The sequence below is a fragment of the Leuciscus leuciscus genome (genome assembly GCF_965113295.1).
Source record: "Leuciscus leuciscus genome assembly, chromosome: 19".
Taxonomy (NCBI): domain Eukaryota; kingdom Metazoa; phylum Chordata; class Actinopteri; order Cypriniformes; family Leuciscidae; genus Leuciscus; species Leuciscus leuciscus.
The window spans coordinates 26,703,069-26,731,027 of NC_138743.1; the positions used below are offsets into that span (position 1 = coordinate 26,703,069).

Below are 27,959 nucleotides of genomic sequence, written 5' to 3' on the forward strand. Positions count from 1 at the left end.
TTAATGTTAATTTTGTAATTGTTCAATAATACTTTTACAGTAAGGTCTCATTTGTTAATGCTTATTCATTTGTTTTTACTGTTGAAAGTTCTGTGTGATCATGTGCACAGTAATAAGAGATGAATGAGACTTGGTGAAGAATCATCTTATGTTTTTTTTTAAATGTAATTATCAGTATATTATCTAAAGTGGTTGGTTTAAATACAACTGCCTTTAATGTGTTCATAAATCATAAGTTTAAAACAGTAGCACAGTTTTAAGGGCTTTCTGTGGTTCTACAGGATTCAGACCTGCAGAGCAACATCTCTGTGTTCACTTTGTCAGTTTAGATAAGATGCTTTGCAGAACATCAGAAAGCAACATTTGCAGTCACTGCTTGAAATACAATAAATGAATCAGTCATTATTACAAAATATTGCATTTTTGTATATTTACAGTAAATGCATTTTCTTGGAAACAAGGCCATTTATAGTATAACTTCTACAGTGTGCTGGCATGAATGGATTTTGTAGAGTCTTAGACTTCAGTAAAAAAAGAAAAAAAAAGAAAAGTGGACGTTTGTATTGGAATTGGTAAACTTTTCTTTTATCGTTTAGTCTGTATCAGATGTCATCTTACATTTTCTAGCCTATTATACACAAATCTACACAACCTACATCAATCAGGTTGCTTTACCAAGGGTTGCATGGCTACTATGTTTAAGGTTAACCTGTTAGAGGAGTTTTTCTGCCTTTTTATGTGCTAATAGTAGTAAGAAACGTCCTCTGTAAGTCACAATAACATGATGTTATAGAATGTTCTTAGCAACTGATACTGGGGCTGGTTTGACAATATCAATAAATGGTTTTTAATCTTCATTTTGTCAAACCGATATTGATTCTTAAATTCTAAAATCAATCTTTTAGTCTATGCTGTTTTGGTAATGCGTGAACAAAACTAAATGTTAGTATTAGAAAAAGACTGAAATCTTTGCACATTTTTTTTCAGGATTCCTTGGCAGTGATTACGTAGATGCAATAGACCTGGTGTCTATGGTACGTGAATGTGCATACTTGTTGGTTGAGCAACAATTCCTCAATTCCTGTCGAACAAATCCCTCATCTTAAAGCCCTTACTCTTTGCTCCTACAACTTTTTCTATGTTGTAATAGCTTATGCTCAATTTGCAGCACTTTCACTTTGTGGGCTTGTCTTTGCAGCGCATAAACTTGCATAGCCTCTCCCTTTCAGTGCTCTCGCTTGTAGTGATGGTTGGGTTAATACTGGTGTTCAGACTAAGACTAAGTGTTTGCGTTCATGGAATGCAAATGTTCAATCTTTTCAAAAAACTGCGGGTCTCTTTGTTTTAGATACTGTAGTTTGCATCAACCCGCTATGAACTCTAAAAAATAATCGCTCTGATGATAGTAGCGTAAAGACTTTTGTTTGACAATCTAAAGCTGAGCATGTTACATCCCCCTCCACACATTAACATACCCACTTTTGCCTCCACAAGTATGCACTCAAGTATACACTTGCCATGAAAAGGCACTTTTATCCCCACTTGTCTATCACTGCAGGACATTTTTTTATAGAATTTTGCACCTACACAAAAATGTTTGGATCACTGTGACATGATTAAGGATGTGGCACACACCTCTTTCCTGGCCCTGGTATTTTCATAACACTTCTTGTGAGGTAAACAGCATCTCTTCTGCAGTGTAAAAGGTACAAAAAGACCAAAGTTTTAATATTGAGTAAAACAGTATCCCTTTTTTTCTTTGCTGAAAAGTCTTGTTTTCAGTAAATAAAAATAATAAAAATATCAAAATTCAGAGAAATTTTAATTGTGAATATACAGTTTGCTGGTTACAGTCTGCTCCAAACTATTTAATGGGCTAGATATCTGGCTTGCAGGACATAATATCGTTCTTTCGAGATGATTCTTTTCAATGAACTAATCAAACCAGTTCATAGATCTGTCTAAATGGTTAGGTTCACATTGTCAGTTATTACGATTGAATATCTCAAAATATCCCATTCAAACAGCAACTTACAGTAGCATCTCAAATACTCTCTGTATAGCCGTTCACACTATAAAAAATGATATGATCAATAAGTTATGACAACATGTTTTTACATTGCTTTAACTCATCAAAATAAGTTAAGCAATTTTCTATTTTTTTCTACTTACATTTTTTTTTAAGTTATTCAAGATTCAAATCATTTTTAAGTCCGTTTAATGTAATTTAAGTTGAAATGACTGAAACAGTACAAAAGTTGATTGTACTTAAAAATGTAAGGCAGCTGGAATATTTTTGTGTTTTTTTTACAGTGCAACAGGAGTCAAGCCTGTATTATTTTACCATTAACCTTAGTGACTGACCAAAGTAATATCAGGAGTTTTTATATCTGGAGCATTTGAGTTGCCCGTAGAACACCAAACTGATGGGAATAGCTCCGGTGGAGAACTGTAACTATCTAAAATCTTCAGATGTCAAGGAACAGAAAGCAAAAAAAATAAAAAAAATAAAATAACTGAAAGCAACACATGGTAGAGACACGCATTTTTGCAGCGCAGATCGGCTCTCTTTCACCTTATGACATGACAGACAACAAGTTATCCAGTCCGGTTCCATTCACACTACACGGGTTTTCAGAGAATGCGGTTGTGAGTCCTGAATATTTACTGGTTTGAGCTCGGTTATAGAACGTAACCGTATTCTGCTGCTGTGCGAATGTGGCCAATGATTCATTAGCAAATCTGAATTACTTTGAAATTATTATTCAAAATTTTAATCTTCAATGTAATCACAAATGAAAATCCATTAGTCAAAAAGATTTGATATTTTCTAAACATTGACGTTTCTTTCATGTAGCAAAGCAGCTGACGCTTGAGTAATGAAGATTACAAGAAACCCTTTCAAGCATTTAACTAGTTGCTCTTGGATTAATGGAGCAACTCTGACACCATACAGAGCTACGAGACTGAAGTTTGTTCCGCTTTCTCAGTCTTCCCTCCAAAACAGCCACATTTTGGAGCCAAAGGATACAGGTCATTAGCACGAAAAGCGGCATTGCCCAAAGCAAACATGACCCCGTCGGATCCACTGACCATGCTTGGTATGCAGGTTCACTTTCCACACTCTCGTTTTACACTGGTGCCTCAGGTTAACCGATGACTGTTTCCATTAATGGAGCTTTGCTTCTTATTAACAGATCAGACCGGCAACCATGATTAGGTATGTCACACTTAAGCTGTTCAACTGGAAAAAGGTGCTTTATTTTTTTTAAATAGTGCATTGTTCATTGACAGGTGTAATGAAGCCTTTGATTATTTCTGCCTTTGCGCTTGCAAACATACATCCAGTTTATCTGCTAACCAGGCGGATAGCATTTTAGATATTGAATAAGGAGCATATTAAAAATGGTCAACGCCCATTTAAAAGTTTTCTGTGACAGTGGCTTTGAGGGTTTAGCCTAACTAGTCCACAGATGGAATTTTGCAAGAAAGTCAGTAAATTACAACAAAAATCAGTTTTTTTGTTTGTTTTTGTTTTTTGTATAATCATTTTAAGTATAATAATATTTATTTATGTACATGAATCCACATGAGATGTATCATGATACTGCCTGGTATTGTGTTCCTTTAGCTTTAGCCCTGCAAGATACTGCTTATGCTGAGCTATGCTTATTTTTAAAAGTTCAGAGTGATGTACTAATTCACTCTTTTGTGGTGAATGAATAGTTACTGTGGGTGTAAGCATAAAGAGCGCCCATGAAAAGAAAATTACCAAACCCTTATTATTATTATTAAGGCTGTAGGCTACTTGTTCACAATTATGACACATGATCTTGATCTGGTATGTGTTGAGACAAATATTGGGTGCAAAGTCTTGGACATAAGCGTATTCTGAATATAGTTGTAATTGTTCTATTTTTAAAAATATGATATTAGATCTTCAGAGAACATACTTTTGTTATGCAATGCATACCATTACATTGCCTTTGATATACAGCTCAGTTGCTTGAATTGAGTGTTCATTGTGTGTTGAGTTTCCATCCCAAACTACAAGTTGAACTCATGATATAAAGATAGGACAATACGTTTTACACAAGTGTGTCTAGAATAAGCATGCTGAGGTGATGCTCCATCAAGTACAAGCGCATACACACTGGGCCGATCCCCTATCATCTTGACAGACACCAACCTTTTCAAGAAGCATGTCTGATCTTGTGAGATTCATGTCTGACAGAATCCCTGTCTTCAGGCATTGCAGTGATCAAAAGTGCTAGTGTTTTATATAAAAGGGTGAGTGAGACACTTAGTACTGTACATGCACTGTACACTAAACATAAGCCTGGGCTGTTACTACTAACCTTTTAAGAGCTCCACACCCTCTCCCATTATTGCTGTAGTTCTGACAACTCGAATACACAAATATTCTTGTCTCGCTTAAATCCCAAAGTTGCCATTTAATAGTTTAATTAAGATTAAATGGCAACTTTTTAACTCTGTATATTTGATTATACATATAAAATTGAATATGAACACTCTCTTTATTATAGACATCCACCATATGCAATTATTGTTATTGAACAGCTATAACTTAATATCTTGGGATCTGTGGCTAATTGCATTTTATATAATTTTGGGATTGATAGGATGTCTGGTTGCCTAGCAACTACAGTAGGAGTTAAATTAGCAAATAAGCCCGGTTTACACATTTTAGCAGAGAAATTAAAATGTAATTTGACAATCCCTCTCCTCATGGAGAACAAATTTTCCTTAAGGAACCTGAAGTTACGGCATTAAATTTTTTTCAGTAGTTAACATTATAAATATTATCAAAAATATTCTTCTCATGAACCACTTTCTGTGCGTGTCATTTCTGGACATGGATTTTTATATGTTTTTTCAAAATATGAATAGATTTGTTGGACTGTCTCAAATCTTTGTTTTACATATTTACCTAAATTGTTATTTTAGAAATTATATGATATTTTAATTGTTTTTTTCACAGAATGGAACAAAGAAGTCCTGGGACTTTATGCAAACCCATGATAGGTGAGTATGTGTCTTTCTTTCTCTTTTTTTTGTTTTTTATTAATTTTTTTTACAATAATAACACTGTGAAGTAAGCCCTCTCTGAATTATTTGATTTTGGTTTATTTGGTTTCTGTTTTTGACTATTTCTTTCTCTTTGGAGTTCTGACTGCCCTCTAAATTGATACATTTAGCTTTTAGTGCTTTAGTGAGAAATGGAGATTTGGATTTCCTGTTAACCTGTTTAACGATATTCTTCGAGAGATGTCCCTTGCATTGAGTTGCGTGGAGTGTAAATCATTGAACATAATACTTCAAGGCGACTATAAACCTGGGAGGATTAGAGGCTTTTGGAGCTGGAATGTCTCACCACGGTGCAACAATAGGAAGTTCTCCCCTGCCCCAAAAGTCTTTGTGTGCACATCTTGATCTCTCTTCAATTCTGTCTTTTACACGCTCACATCTCCATTGAGCTTTGTCATGATAAATATGTCCCTTTCTTTCTTACTTTTATACACAGTCCTCTTTTTAGTAGTTTCAGGTAGACTTTGCAGCCCTCCACCTGTCTTCAGTGCAGTTACTGATCCTTGACCAGGCTTGAAGTGTCCAAGAGAGAGGCAGAAGCAGTTAAACTTCCATTCTGTTTTCCACACAACCCCTTCTCACCGACCCAAAGCAGTCTTTGGGTCATTACACACCTAAGAGCAGCCTCTTTGTACCTCTCCAGTTGTCAACTGCTGCCCTGAGATCATGGTGACCTTTCATACAGGGTTCATTAAAGCTATCAGTGAGGATTGAGAACCTCTGTGGACCGTGTGTCAATATTGCGGGACACTTTTATTTTTCGTGGAGCTGTCTGGATATTGAATCATTCTCAGCAAATAGACCTGGTGGAACAGTGGTTACAAACTCTCTGGCTAATAATATAGCAAGAGTTACAAAATGTTCCTATATTAGGTTTCTTCAGAAGGCCTTTGTTCTTCAATGAGGAGCGTCTGGACCATGTCTGTGAGAAAAATGGTCCACAAAACCAAAAAGTTTCTGTGGGGTTATAACACCTCATCCTAACCTTCATTCATTCAGGCGTGTAGTTTTTCTAATCTCAATAAATTCAAAGTGCTGCAAGGTGAGAAAATTACAGTCAATCAGAACATGGAGCTATGTGGATCTGGATTTTGGACCAATCTTATTTCACTGTGGTTGGGGCAACCCAGCACAATTCAAGCGACAACGGGAAGAATAAAAACTCAAATTGACTTTAAAAAGATTGTCACTTTGTGTCAAACCTGTTCTGGACAAGACACAGCACAGAAAATGATGAGGTTCTGTTGTAAATTCCTTGATTATGAGAAGGTGCTTCATATTGTAAAAGGTGAATAATTATTCGAATGTGAGTGTTTATGTGGTCTTATTTTGTACTCCATGTTACTCACATACTCGATCATTCAACAGTTTGGGATCAGTAAGAACTTTTGAAGATATTAACACTTATGTTTAGCAAGGATGCATTAAGTTGATCAAAAGTGACAGTAAAGACATTTATGTTTCTGTTTTAAATTAATGCTGTTCCTTTGAATTTTCTATTCTTGTAGGAATCTTGAAAAAAATGCATTAAAGTTTTCACAAAAATAATAAGCAGTACAACTGTTTTCAACATTGATATAATAAGAAATGTTGTTTCCTGAGCTGCAAATCAGCATATTACAATGATTTCTCAAGGATCATGTGACACTGAAGACTGGAGTAATGATGCTGAATTTTCAGCTTTGCCCTCACAGGAATAAACTACATTTTAAATAAATACGTTATTTTAAATTGTAATACAATATTACAGTATTTCTGTATTTTTTATTAAATAAATGCAGCCTTGGTGAGGATAAGAGACTTTATAAGAGACAAAAAAAATTACCTAACGTTACCCCAAACTTTTGAACGGTTGTGTATGTGCACTTGTTAAAATATTTGACATCACCATTTGACTGTGACGTTGTTTTGTTGCACTGTTTAGTGGATTGATGAATGATGTGATCTGCAGTTGAAAGGTAAAGCCATTAAGAGGAGCATCTGTTCAAGTCATTAATGCCACAGCTACAGTCTCTTGTGATCTCTGCTGGTCTTTGAGAGGTAAGGAGTTGGTAGCCATTGTCCTTTTGTGAGGATTTTCAGGGGTGTTGATGAGTGTGTATATTGATCTTTCATCTACAGTTTTGGATTTGCATCAGTGTGTGATGTGAGTGATTAGTATAATGCTGCACCAGGCCTCTTTTTCTCTTCCTGCTGCTCCCGTTGCATTGCATCCCGTATCAAGAACCAAACAGCCCTAATGGACAGCAGGCTTAATGGCGTGTGACACGTCCTGCGTGACTTCGACAGTACTTTCATGGTGGAGAGGTAAAGCAGCGAGGAGCACGTCATTCAGACATGCCTCGGCTCGCTGGGGCGCTGACCCGTCAGCCGCAGTTTTCAAGGGTTGACCCAGACTGCACTCTTCATTCCTGATAGTCTGTACTCCACAGCTCATCATCAGTGAAGAAAAAAGGAGGAGCCTAACTGACATCAGGTGTGTGCCTCAAAAGCTTCTTCCTCCTGATGGAATCGATCAGAGTATAAAAGCAGAAGGCGCTCTTGTAGGGTTAGTTCACCCAAAAATTTTAATTCTGTCATTAATTACTCACCCTCATGACGTTCCAAACCCGTAATACTTCGTTCATCTTCGGAACACAACTGAAGATATTTTTGATGAAATCTGAGAGCTTTCTGTCCCTCCATTGACCGCAACGTCATTGCAACTTTCAAGGCCCAGAAAGGTAGTAAAGACATTGTTAAAATAGTCCATGTAACTACAGTGGTTCAACCTTAATATTATGAAGCGACGAGAATACTTATTGTGCGCAAAAAACGCTAAAATAACTACTTTATTCAACAATCTCTTCTCTTCCACTTCATTCTCCTACGCTGTTGACGTAGTGTAAACAGTGCAACGCTTCTGGGTTCTACGTCAGAACTTCGGCTCACTATTGGCCGACGCTGGTCATGTGTGTCGTGTGTGATGCTGGCCAATAATGAGCTGACGTTCTGACGTAGAACCCAGAAGCGTTGCACTGTTCACACTACGTCAACAGATTAGAACAAACAAATTTTTCATATTGCTTCTCTAGCATCATTTTTGGTGTCAGTGCAGTGCGTCCACACGGCTGACATGCTCTAAATAGAAACAGGTTTGTTTTTCTTTTTTTCTTCTTTTTTTTCCTATTTTGCCAGAATATTTCTAGTTGCCGAAATTGATGCATCACAAAAAAATATTCATGTTTTTACATACTGAAAGATGTAATACAAAGCTAAAATTTAAATCTAAAAAAAAAAATATGGGAAATGAGCATGAACAATTAAATATCCATAATCGATAAAAAAAAAAAAATAAAAAAAAAATATATATATAATTTGATAACCAAAATGGTACTGCTATTGTGCTCCGTTTAATTTTGCGTGTGGCCATGTTATAAAAACTGTTTGAGTAGAGAACAAATACTGGTAGGTAAGGTTCAGGAGTGTGTGTGTGTGTGTGTGTGTGTGTGTGTGTGTGTGTGTGTGTGTGTGTGTGTGTGTGTGTGTGTGTGTGTGTGTGTGTGTGTGTGTGTGTGTGTGTGTGTGTGTGTGTGTGTGTGTAGGTTTGCATTCAGGCTGTGTGGGTAATATCTGGCAAGCATTCACCATGGGAAAGGCTGGGCAGGGCTTCCTGCCTCTACGGACATATCCGCTTTCTCTACTCAAAGAGCCGTCTCGCTCTCCTTTTCCATCGAAACAATCATGTTAATACAACATATTATTATAGCAGATAAGGAGCTGATCTGTAAAAATTGGCAAATCTTGCACTCTGAAAGTGTGGTCACATTTATCGTTGTTTGACGAATTTCCCAGTCATTTCAGTAGGAATCCAAGTGTTTATGAATTACGCATAAATGTGAAAAAGTGAAAAACAGATCTAGATAATATGATATACGCGTTAATGGTCTCAATGTTGTGTGCATGGTCCAAAAGACACACAAGTTGTGTTTAATAATTAAATATTTGATTATGCATGAGGCAGATGAAGACTGTGGCTCAACTACGTTAATAACGCTGTAGCTCGATTATAACAGCACATGTAAACACATACTTGGGTGTGTTTGGTAATTAAATATTTTTCGCTTGGATCTCCGGAGTCAGTTTTTTTTTGTCAGGTATGTGTTGTCCTGGTTGGAGAGTTGGGGAAGGATGTTGCTTGTATAAGTGTGAAAGTGCTGTACAGAGACACTCTGTCCTCTGACCTCCTGCCACGCTGAGCTATTAGCTAGTCTACTGAGGCCTGGCTATCCCAGTATGCTTCAGTGGATAAATCCTATTATACAGAGATCCTTAAGACGTAGGGATTTATTCTCTTCTTCTTAGGGCATTATGTTCAGTCTCAAACCGAGATAAAGTGAAAAGCCAAGACCACATCCAAGGTGTTAATCCTGGGTGATTTGTTGGGGCTTGATGGAGCAAGGGTGTCCATGTGCCTCTCTCTTTCACACACATGCTCATGTTCACTTACTCTATCACTACTCTAAGCCTACCCAAGTTTTTGGATCAGTCGTGTTTGTTGTTTCTCTTGCAGGACTGGATGCATTAACGAGAAGGGAAGATATCCATTGTTGAGTACTGCTCCATGTGGAACCGCTTCTCCAAGTGACTTGGCTTGGCTTCTAAATTCATTCCTCTTCCTTTTCTTTCTTCTCTCCAGTGTCTCTGTGCTGATTTTCAACACCACCTCACACTGTTTTATCCTGGTCAAGCAGTTCCGCCCAGGTAACGCCCTGCAGTTTTCCATGCTTGAATCTTTGATTTTGACTGATTTTTAGATCTTGTTTTTTTCACCCCAATTTAACGAATGTTTGATTTTTCTACGTCCATGAGATCTTTGGGAGGCTGTAAGGTATTTTTCAATTACTGTAGATACCAGGGTTGTGCAAAATTCTGAAATAGTTCCCTTTCAGAATCCTGATCCTGGAACAACATTCCAATTAACCAAACAGATTTGAGGGACAAGTTTACAGTTTATGTGAAGTTTAGGGTTACAAGAAGGATTAGGTGCTTCTGCATCAGTGTTGTTCACCTATCATTTCCCTCTGATTTTATGGGTAAGGTTAGGTTTACCTTTATCACATTTTTATCATTAAAGTACACATTGCAGTTAGTCTTTGAATTTCAGTTCATTTTAATTCTGCCTCATTGAATTCAGGAATTGATTTATAATTTGAAAACCATTCTCAATTCAATTCTTAATGTTGCTCAACCCTGTTAGATATATTCTTGGAGCCCCCCCAAAACATAAAATTTGAGTAAAGCATCTATGTGAGGCTTGTCACACCTAAACTAATGTTTCTTGTTGTTTTGCATCTATCTGAGCTCTCCTACTAACCTAAGGTCCCCCTCATCCTACACAACCTAGGCACCTGTGTGGGCCAGATACATTCAAAACTTCTCTAAAACCAGTTCTTTAATAATAAACTTTGATTTTGTAGCATGATTTCACAGCAGAACAACACCTCGACATACTGCATGCAAATGCTCTCACACATAGGCCTACTTAATTTAGACTATCTCATTACAGTGTTGTACTACACCCAGATCCCTCTGTTATCTCTACCTGAAAGAGACGAAGAAATGTTTTGTAAAAGTTAACCTTTTAAAAAAACATCTGATATGCAACAGATATCAGGTGCCATTTTATAACTGCTGTTAGAGAGAAATGTATGAAATGAAAATAACATGGCTGATAGACTAGGAAAAAATAAGATTTTTTTCTTCTAAGACCATTTAGAACCTTCCCACATCCATCAGGTAATTTCTCTGAAATGTGTTGCACACAAAGGATTAAGCCACATATAAACCTATTGCAGTGTTCTCATAATGGGACATTTTTCATGTCGATGGTGGTCATGCAAACAGAGCATTTTTCAGTGCTCTCAATGAAGCTTTGGCCCTGCGCTACACTGTTACACTATTGTTCTATACATGCTCGCCAGGGACGGCGCCCTGCCTCTCAGAATGGAAGGAAAGCCTTGCATTGAAAGAGAGACGTCTTTCTACAGTTTTTTTTTTTTCGTTTTTTTTCTGTAGTCTTCAAACAATGCTTCAAATGAAAAGGCAGGCCTTGTGCAGGGAAACATAAGAACAAGTCTTCTCAAGGATGGCTGTTCTTGAATTGAGCTCTCAGTCAGTCCCATATGTACAGTACATTCGTCTGAAGGGCGTAGTAGTTAAAGATCTGGGTAAAGATATCTGTAAGGTTGTAGGTTCAAACCCATGTGAGGTGAACCATGAGTTGGGCACAGTTGTTAAGTAAAACTAAAACCATATAAAAAGTTAATTACTTGAAATAAGACAAACATTAACTGAAATAAAATAAAATATAAAAATCTTAAGCTTTCAGCTAGTTACAAAAGCAACTTCTCATTTTGTTTAATTTGTTGAAGAACAAACTAAATAAACTAAACTATTAAAAAAAACTATTAAAAAAAATGTAAATTGATAAAATAGAATTTAGAATTTACAAGATTATTTTTTTTTTTTTTACAAAAGTTAAGTTAATTGATAGAAAATATCTAAAAAATATCTAATTTTAAATATGATAGTAGTTTATTATTGATACTAAAATAAACTGGTTGGCCAAACATCTCTTATTACTAGGTCAAAAAATATTACTGTTAAAATATCATATAATTTCCATAGATATAATTGAATTTTTTTGACAAATTAAGGTTGTTGTCTGAGGCCACTTTTACATGACAATTATGTACTAAAAGCGGAAACGTTTTCCTTTGTGTTTTTTTTTGTGTACAGACAACAATGTTGTCAAAACGATCCCCGTTCACATGGATCCTCAAAACCGATTAAAAACGCTGTATTATTTATGCCAGGCCAGTAGTTGGCGATGTCACTTTGTAAAGAAACATTACACGCCTATAGACTTAACATGTAATATGCATGCGCATGACGTCACCATTTTCACAAGTTCATGTTTGAAACCAGCCCCGAAAACACCGTTGTCGTGTAAATGAACGGCCAAAACTCAATGTTTTTAATAAATAAATAATGATTCCATGCATTTATGATTTTAGTATATTATGTTATTATTATTATTATTAGGTGACAGTTACACCAAAAAAACATTTAGTCATCAAATTTAAACTTGTCTTAAAGTTTTCAAAACCGTATGAAACCAATGTGAATACAATGTTGTTTGTTTAAGATTCTTGTGCCTACATGCTCTAAAACACTATATTTGAGATCTCATCAATCAAAGTGGTTGTGTACTCGTATGTTTCCTCGTCTATCTTTGTGTTTAAAAGCACTCTTGAACGATGAGTGACACGTCTTACTTCTCCACAGCTGTATACATGAGCGAATGGGAGCGGAGCAAACCTAAGCCCCTGCAGCCTGCGGAGGAAGAGTCAGCCGAACCCGCACCAACAGAAGCTAAAGTCCCGGAAGAGAACCAAGCAGGGGACTCAAGCGAAGAGACATCAAGCCACCAACCTCCAGCTTCGGCTGGTGTGACCTACGAGCTTTGCGCAGGCTTGGTGGACAAACCCAACCTTTCTCTAGAGGAGATTGCCAGGCAGGAAGTGCTGGAAGAGTGCGGATATGATGTGCCAGTCACTAAACTGAGAAAGATCACGTCATACAGGTGAGAACCCATCTAAAATAAGTAACATTTCTGATATTCTGGCTAATTCGTTCGCGTAATTCACACATGAAGTTAGAGAGCAATCACTCCAAAGCATTTACTTGTAGGCCCATGTGATGCAGATCAAACTCTATTAGCAGCAACAATGTGATGAGAAATGTCATCACATTAAATTTCAATAGGTTTATTGTTAAAGGTTATTTATTGTAAATGGCATCAGATGTAAAATATTTTGGTGATGTCAATGAGTTTAAAATACTTATTGAGATGATTGATTGATTGATTGTATTGTCTATTTTTGTCATGCGTGTTGTCTTGATTTTCTGTTGGCTGCTGTAACACCTTAATTTCCCCTCGGGGAATAATAAAGGAAGTCTAAGTCTAAAGAATTTTGGTGATGTCAATGAAGCTGCTGCTTGTGCTAATAATGGATGTGGGAAAGTAAATCTGGAAATTTAGCAGCTTTCAAGTGTGAAAGTGGCTAATAATAACACAAGCAGCCTCGTAAGTGATACACTGATAATGAAACAAGTCGTGAGGTTTATTCAGGCTTATTTACTTTCTTTATTAGATGTCTCTCTGGAATACTTCTGATTGGTCAATCACAGCATTCTGCAGTCAGCCTGATCACCCTATCGATGTTTATTTGTCTATATATATATTCGCCCCGAACCGTTACAGTACAGACATCACGGTTCGGTGTGCATTCAGTCTGACGACGAATACAGTCAGTCACGGGCCATCCACACTACAATCCAGAAGGGTGCACGTGCGGTAATGCAACGCTGTTTGCTAACTGCCACAACAGGAAAAAGAACAGAAGAAGGAGAGGCGATCTATGCACCAACCCAAAACAAGAGTTCAGATGGCACGCAAGAGCTTTCTAGTAGTCTATACGCGGAATGTCGATACATTTTTCGTATGCGCTCTACTAACTTAACGGAAAGGAAAGTGGGACAGAAAAAAGCGGCATCCTATTTCTTTTCTTTATTTTACAAAAGCACAATGTTTTGTTTTTATTGTGAGTTCTACACAAATAAAAACAGACCCTTTACAGTTACAGTTTACAGTTTATGGTCATCTGTATTACCATAAATGATGGAGTATTTTAAGTTGTTTCCACTGCTATAATGAGGGGGTTAGTGGGCAGACGACATAATCCAGGTGTACCAATCACCGGATCTAGGCAGAAAAAGACTACAGGAGTGCAAAAACTAATCTCTGCACAAGTTTTATTTTATTTATTCAATTTATTTTGTACTTCTATAACACAAGAGATGCTTATGCAAGAGTGCATTCTGTTTACTGCTTAGTGCTAAATACACTAAAGGAGTCTGTTCTGTATCAACTACCTCAGGGGAGACTAAATGCCACAAGGTGGAACAAACTGTAATTTGCACTACTGCCTGTTCAAAATAAATAAAAAGAAACCCAGCATTGGGGATTTGTTGCTTTTTCCTGAGGTATTTACCAAACTGTGACTTCTGTGTACCCATACACCCCTAATTATATATATATACACTGTGTATATATACTGTATATGTGTATGTATATACTACGTTAATACTATTACTATCAGTAAGATTTTTATGAAAGAGATTAATACTTTCATTCAGCAAGGACACAATAATTTACAATAAAGACATTTATAATTTTACAGAAGATTTCTGTTTCAAATGAATGCAGCTGTTTTGAACGTCCTATTCTCAGCATATTAGAATGATGGGATCATGAGACACTAAAGACTGAAGTAATGGCTGCTGAATATTCAGCTTTGTCATCACAGGAATAAATTACATTTTAAAATGTATTAAAAACGAAAAGTTATTTTAAATTGTTATAATATTTTACAATATTACTGTTTTTATTGTATTTTTTTTATCTGATAAATGCAGCCAATGTGGCCCTATTGACACCTGGCAGTAAGATCGGTCGATCGGATCACACGTAGACGAAGCAGACATATACCCGTTTACACCTGGTGTATTAACCCGTCTCTTTTGTCCACTTTTAACCACTTCTGTCCTGATTTCTTCGAGGGGTCGAGGGGTAAATGTATGGGTTTTTTCAAATCTTTTGATCTAATGGCCAAAATAAGCTCACGCAATTTACATATGATCGTGCCCGGAGACGACAGGGAAAAAAACACGGAGAGCAGCAGCTTTCGTTGAATCATTTCTTCTCTGACAGCCGCAAGACCACGCCGAACGCTGTGAGTGTGTGTTTGAAATCAGGAATGGTGAGAGAACATTGAGCTTGGTATGTTTTTGTCTTCAAACCAAACTTGGGTCTTCTGCAAACAAAGTTTAAATCCCTTCTGGCTACACTTAAAAAAATTATTCGTTGAAATTATTCAGTTTTTTTATCGTAAGTGGTTGCATTCAATGATTTTACCTACATTTAAACAAATGCATTAAGTTGAACTTAATACATTTTAGTTAAACTTAATGCATTTGTTTAAATGTAGGTAAAATCAATTGAATGCAACCACCTACGATAATTTTTTTTATTAATTTCAACGAATCATTTTTTTTCAGTGTAGCGCGCTTCCCATAATGTTTAGGCATTAGGTAAGTACAGTAGGCAGAGAGTAGGCTCTTTTGTTGCTGTTCGAACGCATTCAACCACGAGTGTTTACACAATGAAAGCAATACGGTCGAAATGCCAGAGGTAGTCGCAAGTGAACAAACTCAAAACGTTTTAGACCCCATTTACACCTTTATTTAGCGTCGTCCACTTGTGACCCAATCAACCAAAACGCATCTTAATACCAGGTGTAAACGGGGCCTGTTGAGCATAAGAGAGTGTGTGAGAGAGGAATTGTATACATGTCTGCTAATATGCACTTTGGCATGACTGACATACATTTTTATCTTGTTTCCCAATTTAATATTTAACCTTCATCTTGATCATTGGCTGGTAAACCCCCAGAGGAAAGAACCTCAGGGGTTAACCTATTCAGGGGTTAATTGTGTCCCAATCTCATCTGTAAAGAAAGATGAAACAGTGCTGCATTATGCTCTTATCAGTCTTCATTGAGGAGACTGTCGTAAACCCCTGCCGCCTCGCACCTGCCAGAGTCACACCACCTGCGTGTGTGAGCCTGTAACATCTGCATGTTGCTGTTTGTGACCTGTGCCACGGCCATCTCTGATTTGCTCAAATACCACATGGAGTCACAAAGCATCCTCCTCTCAAATGAACACACAGACACAGTTTGGACGCACCTGCTGACTGCACCACACCATCATAAACACCTGCTGCACCTGCTGCGTTTATGGACATATTTAGGGACATGAAGGAATGCAGAGAGTGGATGACCTACTTCTGTTTGATTACTCAGTGAAAATTTGTTACACAATGAATTGTTACACTTTTTTTCTTTTTCCACATAATTAGAAACCAGAGGGAACAAGAAATGTGGGAAAGTGGATGAGGAAATGCGCAATGTCTATATATGCATTTACATTAACCTCTAGATCACGGCACTAACCAGAGATTGTTTTCAATAAATAAAAATTTTTGTCCTCCTCTGACATTTTGTTTATCATTATAATACAATTCTTAACCTCATTGTCACTTTCTATCCTGATATATATACCCTGACTGGATAACATTTTTGATTCTCTTAGTACCTTTCTAGGCTCAATCTGACAGGCCTCTTAGATCATCAAACCAGTGGCTGATTTGAGACGAAATCATGTCTTAAATTGAATGGTAGTCTTAGCTCGTTGTTCTGATGTCACTGCACATAGGTCAATATTTATCCTTATTTGCATAGGCCTATATTAATTTAAATCTACGCTACCATTTGGGGTCTATAAAATTTTCTTATTAAAGTTTCTTATGCTAACCAAGGCTGCATTTATTTGAAAACTAATATTGTGAAATGATTCATTGCAATTTAAAATAGCCATTTTCTTTTGTTAATATGTTTTTTTAAATGTCATTTATTCCTGTGATGGCAAAGATGAATTTTCAGCATCATTACTCCAATCTTCAGTGTCACATGATCCTTCATAAATCATTCTAATATGATGATTTCACACATTTCTTATTATTGTCATTGTTGAAAACAGTTGTGCTGCACAATGTTTTTTGTGGAAATTTATATTTTTTCAGGAATCTTTGATGAATAGAAAGTTCAAACCAAGTTATTTTTTTTGCAGTACTGAAGGAACATTTGCTCTGCATTTACAATTTGCTAAATGAACATTCTTGACCATCAGCATAATAAAGTTAAAATGACATTTGTATTGCCTTAACTACCTACTAAACTTTCTCCTAAAGAGAGGAAGGAACTGTATTCTCTCTTTTGTGTTGAAACCATTATGAAACTGGAATCGTCCAAAGATCTATTAGCAAACGATATCCTCTGGGCCCATAAATGCCCCATGCTGAGGGCTTCAGAATAGTTAATTTGTCACATCTTGTCTTCATTCTTTGAGGAGTGGATGTCAGCATTTTTCATTGGTTACAGAGTGTCCTGGAGATTCTCATGAAATCCGTCCTCTCAGATGTAGAGTTATGTTTTGCAACGCACTCATTGTGGTTAGTTTAAACTCATCCTAGAAAGTGATTGCTGGGGCTTGTTCCATTTTTACCTCCTCGGGCCATCATCCATCAGTTCGATGGTACGCAGGCATCACGGCCTTGTAATTTTCTTCCATATTTCATAAGCTCATTTAAAAAATTCTGTTTCTACAAAATACTAAGAAAAGAAGGGGCTTTTGGAAGCTTCACATCTCTGTAATACTCTCATGGTGTTAGGGAGATCTCCATGGTGATGTCTCCATGACGGAGTCTCAAGTGAGGTTACGCCTCAGCCACAGTGGCGCTTACCGGATTGCTGTCTATTAAGGTATGAGAGGTCTTGCTTCATGCCTTCAGGTCCTCGCAGTAGACCCCCTTTGCCCATGCCTAGTCCTCATTGTACAATAGCAATTTCAACAAGAGCTGCTTGAATGGTGGATGTCTCCTCATCCATACATCCCTAATGGGTTTCAGAATCGTCATTGAATAGATGGTAATTCTTTTCATGTAGCATAATTAATTTTTGCTCATTAAGTGACTTTAATGGCAGCCAGTTCACTTGCCTGCCATCTTGGTAACACCCCTGGTCAAATAGTTTTCAAGTTGGTAATAAGCATTCAGGTATCTGAATGTGGAAAGACCATTTATAAAGCTGTTTTTCAATATCATCTCAAATCAGGAGTTAAATGTGACGACACTGGTACAGAATGTAACCTTTATTTTAGCAAAAATTGCTAATTTACTACGCTGTTTGTCCACACTTAAAATAAGGAATAAAATCGAACAATAAGTGCTACGTATGGAATGGCTTCTAGGCCCTGTCCCAAATGGCACCCTAAGCACTCGTGGTCTTCCTACGAGTCCGCACTTTCGTGACTTAATGCCGCTTTGACTGTCGGGAAGAAGTCCTCTGCGGAGCTCGCATCAGTGCGGGCTCGGCAAAAGTGCGCATCGAGGGTGCATATCGACCGCAAAGGGGGCGCTCGCGAGCACCCTTCTGAGGCCTAAAATGACAAATGGGACACCCTACGGTCTCACGTACTTAACGAACACACGGCAGCCATTGTAAGTCCACAAGACTGAAAGTGCATATGAAGTGTGCCATTTGGGACTGGGCCCTAGACTGGGATGGAACTACTTCAGACGCTGAGACATGGGCAGAGCAAATCTGCCCACGGAAAGACAGGGATACCGTGGAAGAATAAAGAATACACACATGGGGTTACCAAGGAGGAATCACAACACATGGGGCATTAGCATTTAGCATTAGCTTTGATTTAGTCAACATGTGGCTTCTTTAGCTTAAAGGGATAGTTCACCCAAAATTTTAAATTCTGTCATAATTTCCTCACCCTCACGTTGTTCCAACCCTTTATGAATTTCTTTCTTCTGCTGAACACAAAAGAAGATATTTTGAAGAATATGGTTTACCAAACAGTTGATGGACCCCACTGACTTCCATAGTATTTTTTTTTTTTTCATACTATGGAAGGAAATGGGGTCCATCAACTGTTTGGTAAACCATATTCTTCAAAATTCATCTTTTGTGTTCAGCAGAAGAAAGAAATTCATACAGGCTTGGAACAACTTGAGGGTGTGTAAACGATGACAGGATTTGAATTTTTAGTGAACTATCCCTTTAAATCAGGCATTCATAGTTTATAGCTGCCTTGTGAAGGAAAACTGAAGTGTTCTCGGATTGCTCTTTTTGAGTCCCTTGTGCTTTCCTCCCCCACAGGTCAGGAGTCGGAGTGACTGGATCGAAGCAGACTATGTTCTACGCAGAGGTGTCCGATGAGATTTGCGTCGGAGAGGGAGGAGGAAAACCCCAAGAGGGCGAATTGATCGAGGTGGTCAAAGTGCCCCTGCACGAAGCCATGACCTTCGCCTTTGACGAGAGCATCCCGAAAACAATGGGTGTCATTTTCAGCTTCATCTGGTTCCACAGCAACATGTCACCGAAGTATAAGATCTCCACCAATGTGTAACGTAACAGTTCCAAGCCATCCTCTGAAATACAAGTCATTACATACATTTTTATACGTAGTAATCAAAATGGTCACTAACTGTTAATTTTTTTTTCGGGTATTTCTTACACTTTTCTCTGTTCGTCGTGGTTCTAGCTATTGTCTTATTTCAAACAGAAGCAGCACTTTTGTGCTATCAGCTTTCCATGGGAGCTGACACATCCCAATCGGTTAACCTTAGAACTGAAGAGTTTCATTGAGAGTTTGTTCTGTGTAACCGAATGCTTTGTTTTTAACATGTCAGGAATTTCAGCCAGCCATTTGATATCACACCACAGCCCTTAAAGACTTTGTAATGGCGATCTTCTCCACTCTTATTAGAGAGGGACAGATCTGAAAGACCGTGTTGATACCATCAGAGAGAGAACATCAGACCTGGATCATTCGCAATTGAAGCTGTACAATGTGGTCAGAAGGGGACAGTATATAGCCATATTCCAATTTTGCTGTTTAGAATAACAACACAAATTTTTAAGAAATAAATAAGCAAGTAAATAATCACAATAATTAATGTGAATTATATGTAAACAACACAGGCAGCTACCCAAATGAGACACTTCTTGAAAACAATCATTGACAGAAAAACAATTACGCTCTTGCATATATCTCAGGTCCAAAGCTGACTTTGGGAAATTCAGGGTTAGTGACAATGCTGAAAAATACTGAGGTGTTTTTTATTGCCGCTTAACATTAAGTTGATATTCTAAGTGAGTTTTTGCACAGAATTTATGAAATATCTACTACAAAAACCTAAAGTATGAGTACAGTGCTAGTACTACAGGTTTAAAGCTGCTTTGCCATAATCATAATCTTAACTGAAACAACGTTCTGACTTCTTTCAGAACATATGGAATAGAATATATTAGGGGTGCATGAGCTTGCCTGCTGAAAAAGTAGAAATTATTTTCAAACACCATAGTGTCAGAAGACTGGTACCTCCTAAAGTCACAGGAACAAAAAGTATTGGCTTTCTAAAGTCCATGGATTACTATACTTGAAAATCATTTGTATTACTGTTGCGGTTTACTGTATGAATATATAGGGTGATTACTATAAATGCGTGAATATAATCAATATATCCTCAATATTCTACATGATACCTCCAAGATTTGAGAGGCTGCTTGTAACTTCACTTACAAATGTTTTAAGGTGAGCTGAAGCTTTCTGAATCAGATTCTTGCTCTTAGTTCAGTTCAAATTCTCTTAAGCACAAAGCATTCACTAGTTTAATTGATCGATCTATCAATCATTTTTCCTATATCTTGTTGGCTTAATTATTTTGTGAAGGATATTGAAGTGCACAAACATTTGTTAATGCTTTCTTTGTTCTTGTCTTGACAACTATCACCTCCATGTTAAATAAATTCAGTATTATCAGCTGATTGGATCTTATTGTAAAGCATTTCCTCTGTCCTATCACTGTACTTGGTCTATATTCTGTTGTGATTGAGTGTTATAACTTTATCAATACATATGGTCAATGTGCTAATTCACAAGTTACCATGTTCAAATAATCAGTCTAAAAGAGTGTTGTGGAAAGGACAAACAGGATTGATTTGGTCCACAATGACAGTGTTTTTAACTTTGAGCGCTCCTTTTAAAGTATGCAAATGAGACATTTAAGAATTATGCATTTGTTTTGGGAGCATTATTTCTTATCACGATGCCTCAGATATCATCCCCTCATTTTCTTAATCTCTTCTTATAAAATAAGTGTTTTGTACGTTTATCTCAGGATAGGGTTTTTTTGTTTGTTTTTGTTGATTTTTTATAAGTTGTTGATTTATTGTCACGTGCCACTGTTACTAATGCTTGATTTTCAGACTATTTCAAGAGAGATGCTCTTATGTCTTTATATATCTTTTTCTTCTTTTTTTTTTTTTTTGTTGTTTCTTTTGGATCTCACAAAATTTGTTTACTGGTTGTTTTCATGAATGGCACCTCGAACGAATATATATATATTTCAATTATGTAATATATATATATACGTAACTTTTGACATTTGAAAATATATATATATATTTCAAAAATGAAATATTGCATGTGCACTCTGTATTACATTGATCTGCATTCAGTTTAAATGAATAAAAAGGTTCCTGCCTTAGGTCATGGAGTCTCTACTTTGATCTATCAATGCAAGTCCGTATCTGTCCAAAATCAACCTCAGTCAGATGTAAAGTGTTGTAATGACTGATAAATAATACATTTAAACAGTGGCCAAATCCACTCCACTTGCCCTCATGTTACTCTCCTTTCACGTTACCACACCTTTTGTTTACAATCTGGCTTTCATGTGTCAAACGACGTTGATGTTTTCATTCAAGCTGAGGGACAATTTGTCAAGAGCTTCTCATCCAGAGCTCTCTAGGGGTCAGAGCGCTCTTCGTTATGTAGAGATTTGAGAGGAGTTGAGTTGTCAAGGTAATGTTTGTTTTCGTCTCTGCTCTTTTTAGGCACATTGGTAATCATTACACAGCCTTACTGACGGATGTCCGGGGCGAGGGATTGTGGAGGAGGGACAGGTGGGTGGGTGAGGGGGTCACAAATAATAGCATTAAGTAACTAAGTGCAACTACCACGACTTTGCTATAGCAACCGCACGCCTCACAACAAGACACACAATGAGTGTGATCTGTGAGGCAGGGGAGAAGAGAAGACATGGCAAGGCCACTTAAGTGTGTTTTCTATGCTTCTTGATTTACTGATGGCTTTGTTCAGATGACCCACTAAGGGCTTGTGCACTGTACGCAGACTGAATATATTATCAATACAAAACAATTGCTCATTTGTCCGCTGTATTAAACTTTTTTTTTTTGCCTTTTCTTGTGCATTTAATGTAATGAACCGGCCACTGCTCTAGAGACGTGATGATTATTTTCAAAGCACACCCTAACAGGATTAGCTTGCTGATAAATTTACATGAAGCTTTTTCCTTAGTTTTGTTTCAGGTGCAGTCAGTCTTTTTTATCATTAACTCTGTAAAGCCTGACATATAAAATAATAGTCAGATAAATATTTTTTTTTTTTAATGGAACCATTTATTGAGCCTTTTGAAACTATAAAAAAAAAAACACAATTTTAAAGTATGTGTGTGTGTGTGTGTGTGTGTGTATTTTTTGTTGAGTATCATTAAATCAGGCGTTTATGGCTTAATTAGTGTGATATCGGAGAATATGGAACTCGTAGTGGAGGAGGATTTTATTCAAAGGCCAAAACTGAGCAAAAATATGGAATTTAGTGCAATTGCTGATTATTATACGGCTAAAAAATAAAGATGAAATGTTGATCGTTTGTAATGTTATTCAAATAGGATCTTTATAACAGACTAATTAAATAAAATCCGTATTAAAATAAGGTTATCTCCCAATAATATGTGTTGATATATTTGGTGATATTTAAAGTCCCCCTGTAGTCAATAGTTTATCCCTTAAAATCTTTGATCACCAAAATGACATTTAAAAAAAATCTAAGCATGCATTTTTTATTATGCATGCTTACTAAAATCTGTTTTAGTTTACATGGAGAGGGTCACATCATGGAGGCAGTCATATTGAGATCATATGACCAGTTGAATAGTACTATCTCAGTAAGCCTTCTAATGTCACTCACAGAATAGCTTACTGTAATCATGGTTGTCTGTATTTAGTGCATTTCTATTAGTGCTGTTTCATTGGTGAAAGAATCTGGTGAACAAAATCATTTGTTTCCATTTCATTCACTGAAGTGATCATTAACTGAATGATTCACTGAGTCTGAACGAGACATCTTGTTCCTGAATTATCTAAAAATCATCCCCTCAATCTCCAGTGGTTTTCAGCTCAATGTGTCTCGAGGTGGTTTTAAAGGGATCGGTTTTCACAATTGCTAAGACACATTTCTCACAACATTAAACACAAAATTAAACCTTCAAACTACATTCGCAAAATCAAACAATTGGCTCAAAACTATTTCTCCTGTACTCAAAATCAGACAATGATTTCAGATCATACACGCATCAGTCAATATATAAACAGTACGGATCATTCATTAGACACTGAGAACACAGTATCCAAAGCATGAGGTTACAGAAAACATAATGTTGGATACAGTATACAGCAAGTATAGTATTGAATGTCTATATATTCAGCACTTTCATAATGCAAGGTCAAAGAAAACTCTAAATGAAAAGCACATTATACACTCAAAAAAGCTGTGCATCTGCAAAATGCAGGCTCACTGTAGAAACAAGTGTGAAAAATTTTGAGCCGATGACAACTGTGTTGTAGTTGTGTTTAACTTTTGCCACTTGTGTTTACTGTTTTGCAACACAAGTGCATCACAGTGCAAAATGTGTGTAGAGTTTTGCACACAAAAAAAATGAAATGAAATGTGCATTTCCCTGAACTTGTTTAGAATTTTTAAGAAAGATTGATTTGTTTGACAAATCAGCCTTTGAGAATTTGGTTGTGAGAATGGAGTTGAGTGTTTTAGCAATTGTGAAAAATGTTACAATTCTGTCATCATTTACTCACCTTTATATCATTCCAAACCTCTATGACTTTATTTCTGCTTGGTTACCACCATTCTTTAAAATGCGAATCATTTTTGCGTGAACCCATCATTTTAACACCAGTCTACTCTATATTTTAGAAATTGCTCATTGCGAAAAGCCCAGCATCTGTTTGATTTGCAGAAAATCACTTTACAGTAGCCACAGTGTAGTTTTAAGTAAGTTTATCACCATAATTGTGACTTTATACCTCACTTTAAGCAACTTTGTGACTTTACTGTGTATCTCACAGGCAGAGACTGGCTTTCATAAAATCCTGTGTTGTGAGTGAGCAAATTTTACTAACGGGTATCTTGAGGCAATTTCTTTGTCTTTTATGGTTTCACACAATTTGCATATACAATTTTGACTCCACCTGTTAAACTGCTGAGCTTTCAGTAACAGTAAATGGAAATCTGCTGAAAGCTCGGTGATGCATTGGCATGCTGTTCAAAAGATTCTCGCTTCGAGGAAGGTGTGGGTTTTGTTTTCCATTGCAATCAATTGAATTTTCTAACAAAAACCTTCAGTTCTTCCACTTTTAACATATGGGTTGACTTGTAAGGAGTTGTTCACACTTATTGTTATTCCTCACTGTTCATAAATCATCTACGTGGAAGAAAATGTAAAAACACAATGTTCTTGATGAGGAGTAGAGGTCAACATTTCAGCTCACGTTGAGCGGCAGCTTCTAAATTTCATGCAGGTTCCGATCTTTCCCTCCCCTCAAGGAAAGGGCACTTCCATTTCCATGGAGTCCTGATCTGTCATCACTCCCCTATCCTGCTCCACACACCAAGCGCAGCTGATAAGATTCACTGTAGATAATACAAGCTTAATGCATTAATGGCACAGTTGAATGTTTCTGTGAACTTGCCCCATCTTGATGTCAACCACTGGCTCTCTCTAATGTGCCAATCTTGCTTCTAGCAACACGGCAGGACTGATTTGCCGTGTGGTTTGACAGGGTTGAGCTTCAGTAGGGAATATTCAGACATCCTTCCGGAGCTCTGTCACGCCAGGCAGGAGGCTGAGTAATTAAGGCCTGTTGTTCTCTGTTTTGGGTTTTAAAGGTAGAATGCTAGCCCGCATTGTTCTTATATGCAAGCCACAGTCTTATTGCAGAGCTGAAGTGATCTTTTGCTGCCTAATGTTTCAAAGTTAAACATGTATCCTCTTTAAAAACCACCATGGGAACATTTACTGTGGGAAAGTGCGTAAACTGAAACTTTTTATTTACATTTGGTGTGAATCGAGCTATCAGATTTAGTTCTGATACATTATCACTTCTGACTTGTGATTTTCTTGCCAATGCAAGAGCCACATGTAACCACTTTTGCTCTCCTCAAATGAACCTCACCTTCAATAGCAAACTTTTTTCTTTCTTAAATAAACAGCATGTTACAATTTCATGAAAAGTTACAAGAAAAGATAAAAAAGAAAACAAAAGCATAATTCAAGATAATAAAAATCAAAATATTCAAGAATTCGTTTTTGTTCTTTATAAAGCAAATGCAGTTTAGAAGAGAGTCTAATTCATATTTTAGAGTGAGATGGGATAGCCTACCATTTGAAAACTTGTACCTATTAATAAAACATTTAGCATATAGAATATGAAAATTGAGAGTATATTCCAGAGGTTTATTTTTTAACATCCTATCATTATAAAAAAAAAAAAAAAAAAAAGCAATGTATTATGACGCTATTGCATTACATAGCCCCGCCCACACTGAAATCTCATTGGACCGAAGTCAGTTTATTAAACATACATGAGGAGAGGCTGATTAATTGTGGACCTTTTAGAATAGCATTTTTTATGACAAAATCTTAGTTACAGAAGGAAGATTATTAAAATCAATCTAAAACATCACTCAAATATCTCACGAAAATATTTAACAAAAATGAATAAAACAATGTAGCCTATGCGTTTTTAGTTTTAAAGGGATAGTTCGCTCAAAAATGAAAATTCTGTCATCATTTAATCACCCTCAAGTTGTTCCAAACCTGTATGAATTTCTTTCTTCTGCTGAACACAAAAGAAGATATTTTAAAGAATATGGGTAACATTTGACGCCCTATTGACTTGGGAAAAAATACTCCTCTTTGGTGACCGACATTCTTCATAATATATTCTTTTGTGTTCAGCAGAAGAAAGAAATGTATACAGGTTTGGAACAACTTGAGGGTTAGTAAATGATGACAGAATAAAAAATGTTGGGTGAACTATCCCTTTAATTTCTGTTCTTCAGCAGCAGCGTGTTGAGAGTGCGAAAGAGCGCGCAAACAGAGATCACTTCTGATTGGCTGTGTTTTTGTGATTGTTTGCATCACTCCTGGTAAGGCAACGTTGTAATAATTGTTTAAATATATTTTCGACTTACATGTGAACTTTATGGCAACAGTTCAGCATTCCCTTTCTTGCTTATAAATTGCGTAAAATGTCAGGACTGATAAATGAAAGGACTGGTTGAATAATGTTGGCTGACTGTGTAGATGATGTGGATAGATGAGACTGTAAAGCCAAGCTGAGCTGCCAGAACCAAATACTTGTAAACAGTACACAAAGTGAGATTGGAGGTGTCAAGGGATTGTCCCACCTTCCTGTTATTTCTTAGGCTATCCGCTCAAGCATAGCCTGCGGCATGAAATCTGCAGGTAGTCTTTTTATAGTAATAGCACCTCTTACCATCTGTCAGTATCTAAAGAATTAGTATCTCTAACCATATAATCATCAGAGTATTTTTGCATCTGTGCATCAAAACTGGACTAATAATCATATATCTGTTTCAGTTTTCATGGCACCTTGGAATGGAAGGATCTGTGTCACTTCTTTGCTGTTATGAAGTCATTTTTCCAAATTGTCCTGCTGAGACTAGACTTGGCGTCCAGTAATTCTTGCTTTCACTTTCACTCTGCTTCCAAAGCCTCAGGGAAGGGCACTGAATCTGACTTGTAAGTGATTATTTGTTTTCTCTTTCAAGCTACACCAGTTTCATGAGCGTTGCATGATCATCAAGTGGGTTTGTGTTACAGATGAGGGCTTCTTCTTCCACTGCCTGTGGCTATGGATCACACACACTGACGTGCTTGTGTATTTTGTGTTATCTCCTCACTGTATATGTGAAGTTCCTTGGGGTGCATTGCAATGAAATGGATGCTGTGATATCCTGAATGGAGGACATGCAGACGTTATCATTGCAGACCCGAAAGCAGAGTTTCTTGGAAGGGGGTGGATTTATGAATTGTGACTTGACTTCCAATCCACCTACAGCATTTCTCACAAATTCAATAGTACAACCAGCGCTGCTTGAAGAACTTGTTGCCGGGGAACGAGATGGTAACAGGTCATGGAACACCCCTTAGGGTTTTGTTCAATGAGATGCAAGTCTTCCTGTCAGTATGTTTGCCTCTCAGAGCATCTGCTAACCTTCAGCTATAAAAGGGATAAACAGTAGTAGTATTCGTCATCAACATGAACATCAATTACTGCACTTTCCAAGCACATTTTTACTCAGTTTTCACATCACGTCAAGGGCAATGCACATTTATTAACTTTAAAATTAAAAATGCAATGATGAGCATGCTTTTAATTTCTGAATTAAAATGTATTTTAATATTTTTGGGGGGCATAACGTTTAAAAAAAAAATCTGTCTTCATACAGTTCTTACCATTCACCATAGCAGTTTGCAGTGTGCTTTCAGAGTTTGTCAAAACCCTCCACCTTCCCCAGCTCCACCTGTTTAGATCTGCTATGGGTAATTGATATATGCTATTTGTGCAGCAGCAGTATGTCTTACATACTGAAGTGTATCTGTGTATAAATAGGCAGTAGCAAGGTCCTGTATTTACTCTACAGCAGCAGCATCTATCTATCCTCATCTATCATGACAACTATATATACTGTATATATACAGACTTTTTTTCTTGAAAAAAGGTATAAACGTTTTTTAAAACCATATGAAGCCAACTAGATTACAAAGAAATGTATTTCTAAGAACTTAAAAAAAAAAAATGTTTTATCATGAACAGTCTTATATGACATTGACCCTAATTTTTGAGAAAGCCTTAAAGAGTGCATTAGTTCGTGTAAAGTAATGTTTGCAGGTAATGTGTAACCCTACAATGCACCACACA

General features: G+C 36.9%; 1 protein-coding gene and 1 long non-coding RNA gene across 3 annotated transcripts in view; both read left to right on the top strand.

Moving 5' to 3' along the window:
* nudt14 (nudix (nucleoside diphosphate linked moiety X)-type motif 14) overlaps nt 1–21,405 on the top strand; it is a 34,942-nt gene extending 13,537 nt beyond the window's left edge. The window contains exons 2-5 of one of the 2 annotated variants that reach the window (XM_082146562.1): nt 5,003–5,046; nt 9,788–9,852; nt 12,439–12,736; nt 13,308–15,124. In XM_082146562.1, coding sequence (XP_082002688.1) covers nt 5,003–5,046; nt 9,788–9,852; nt 12,439–12,736; nt 13,308–13,452 — 552 coding nt within the window. In that variant the 3' untranslated portion in view covers nt 13,453–15,124. Of the gene's footprint in view, nt 1–5,002; nt 5,047–9,787; nt 9,853–12,438; nt 12,737–13,307; nt 15,125–19,007 lie in introns of those variants that run through there. The other variant, XM_082146561.1, reaches the window with a different exon arrangement.
* Nucleotides 21,406–26,093: 4,688 nt separating this feature from the next.
* LOC309481598 lies at nt 26,094–27,495 on the top strand. Its single transcript, XR_014200067.1, has 4 exons — nt 26,094–26,160; nt 26,440–26,479; nt 26,615–26,776; nt 26,858–27,495. It is a non-coding gene; the product is annotated as an uncharacterized lncRNA (long non-coding RNA).
* Nucleotides 27,496–27,959: the final 464 nt, after the last annotated feature.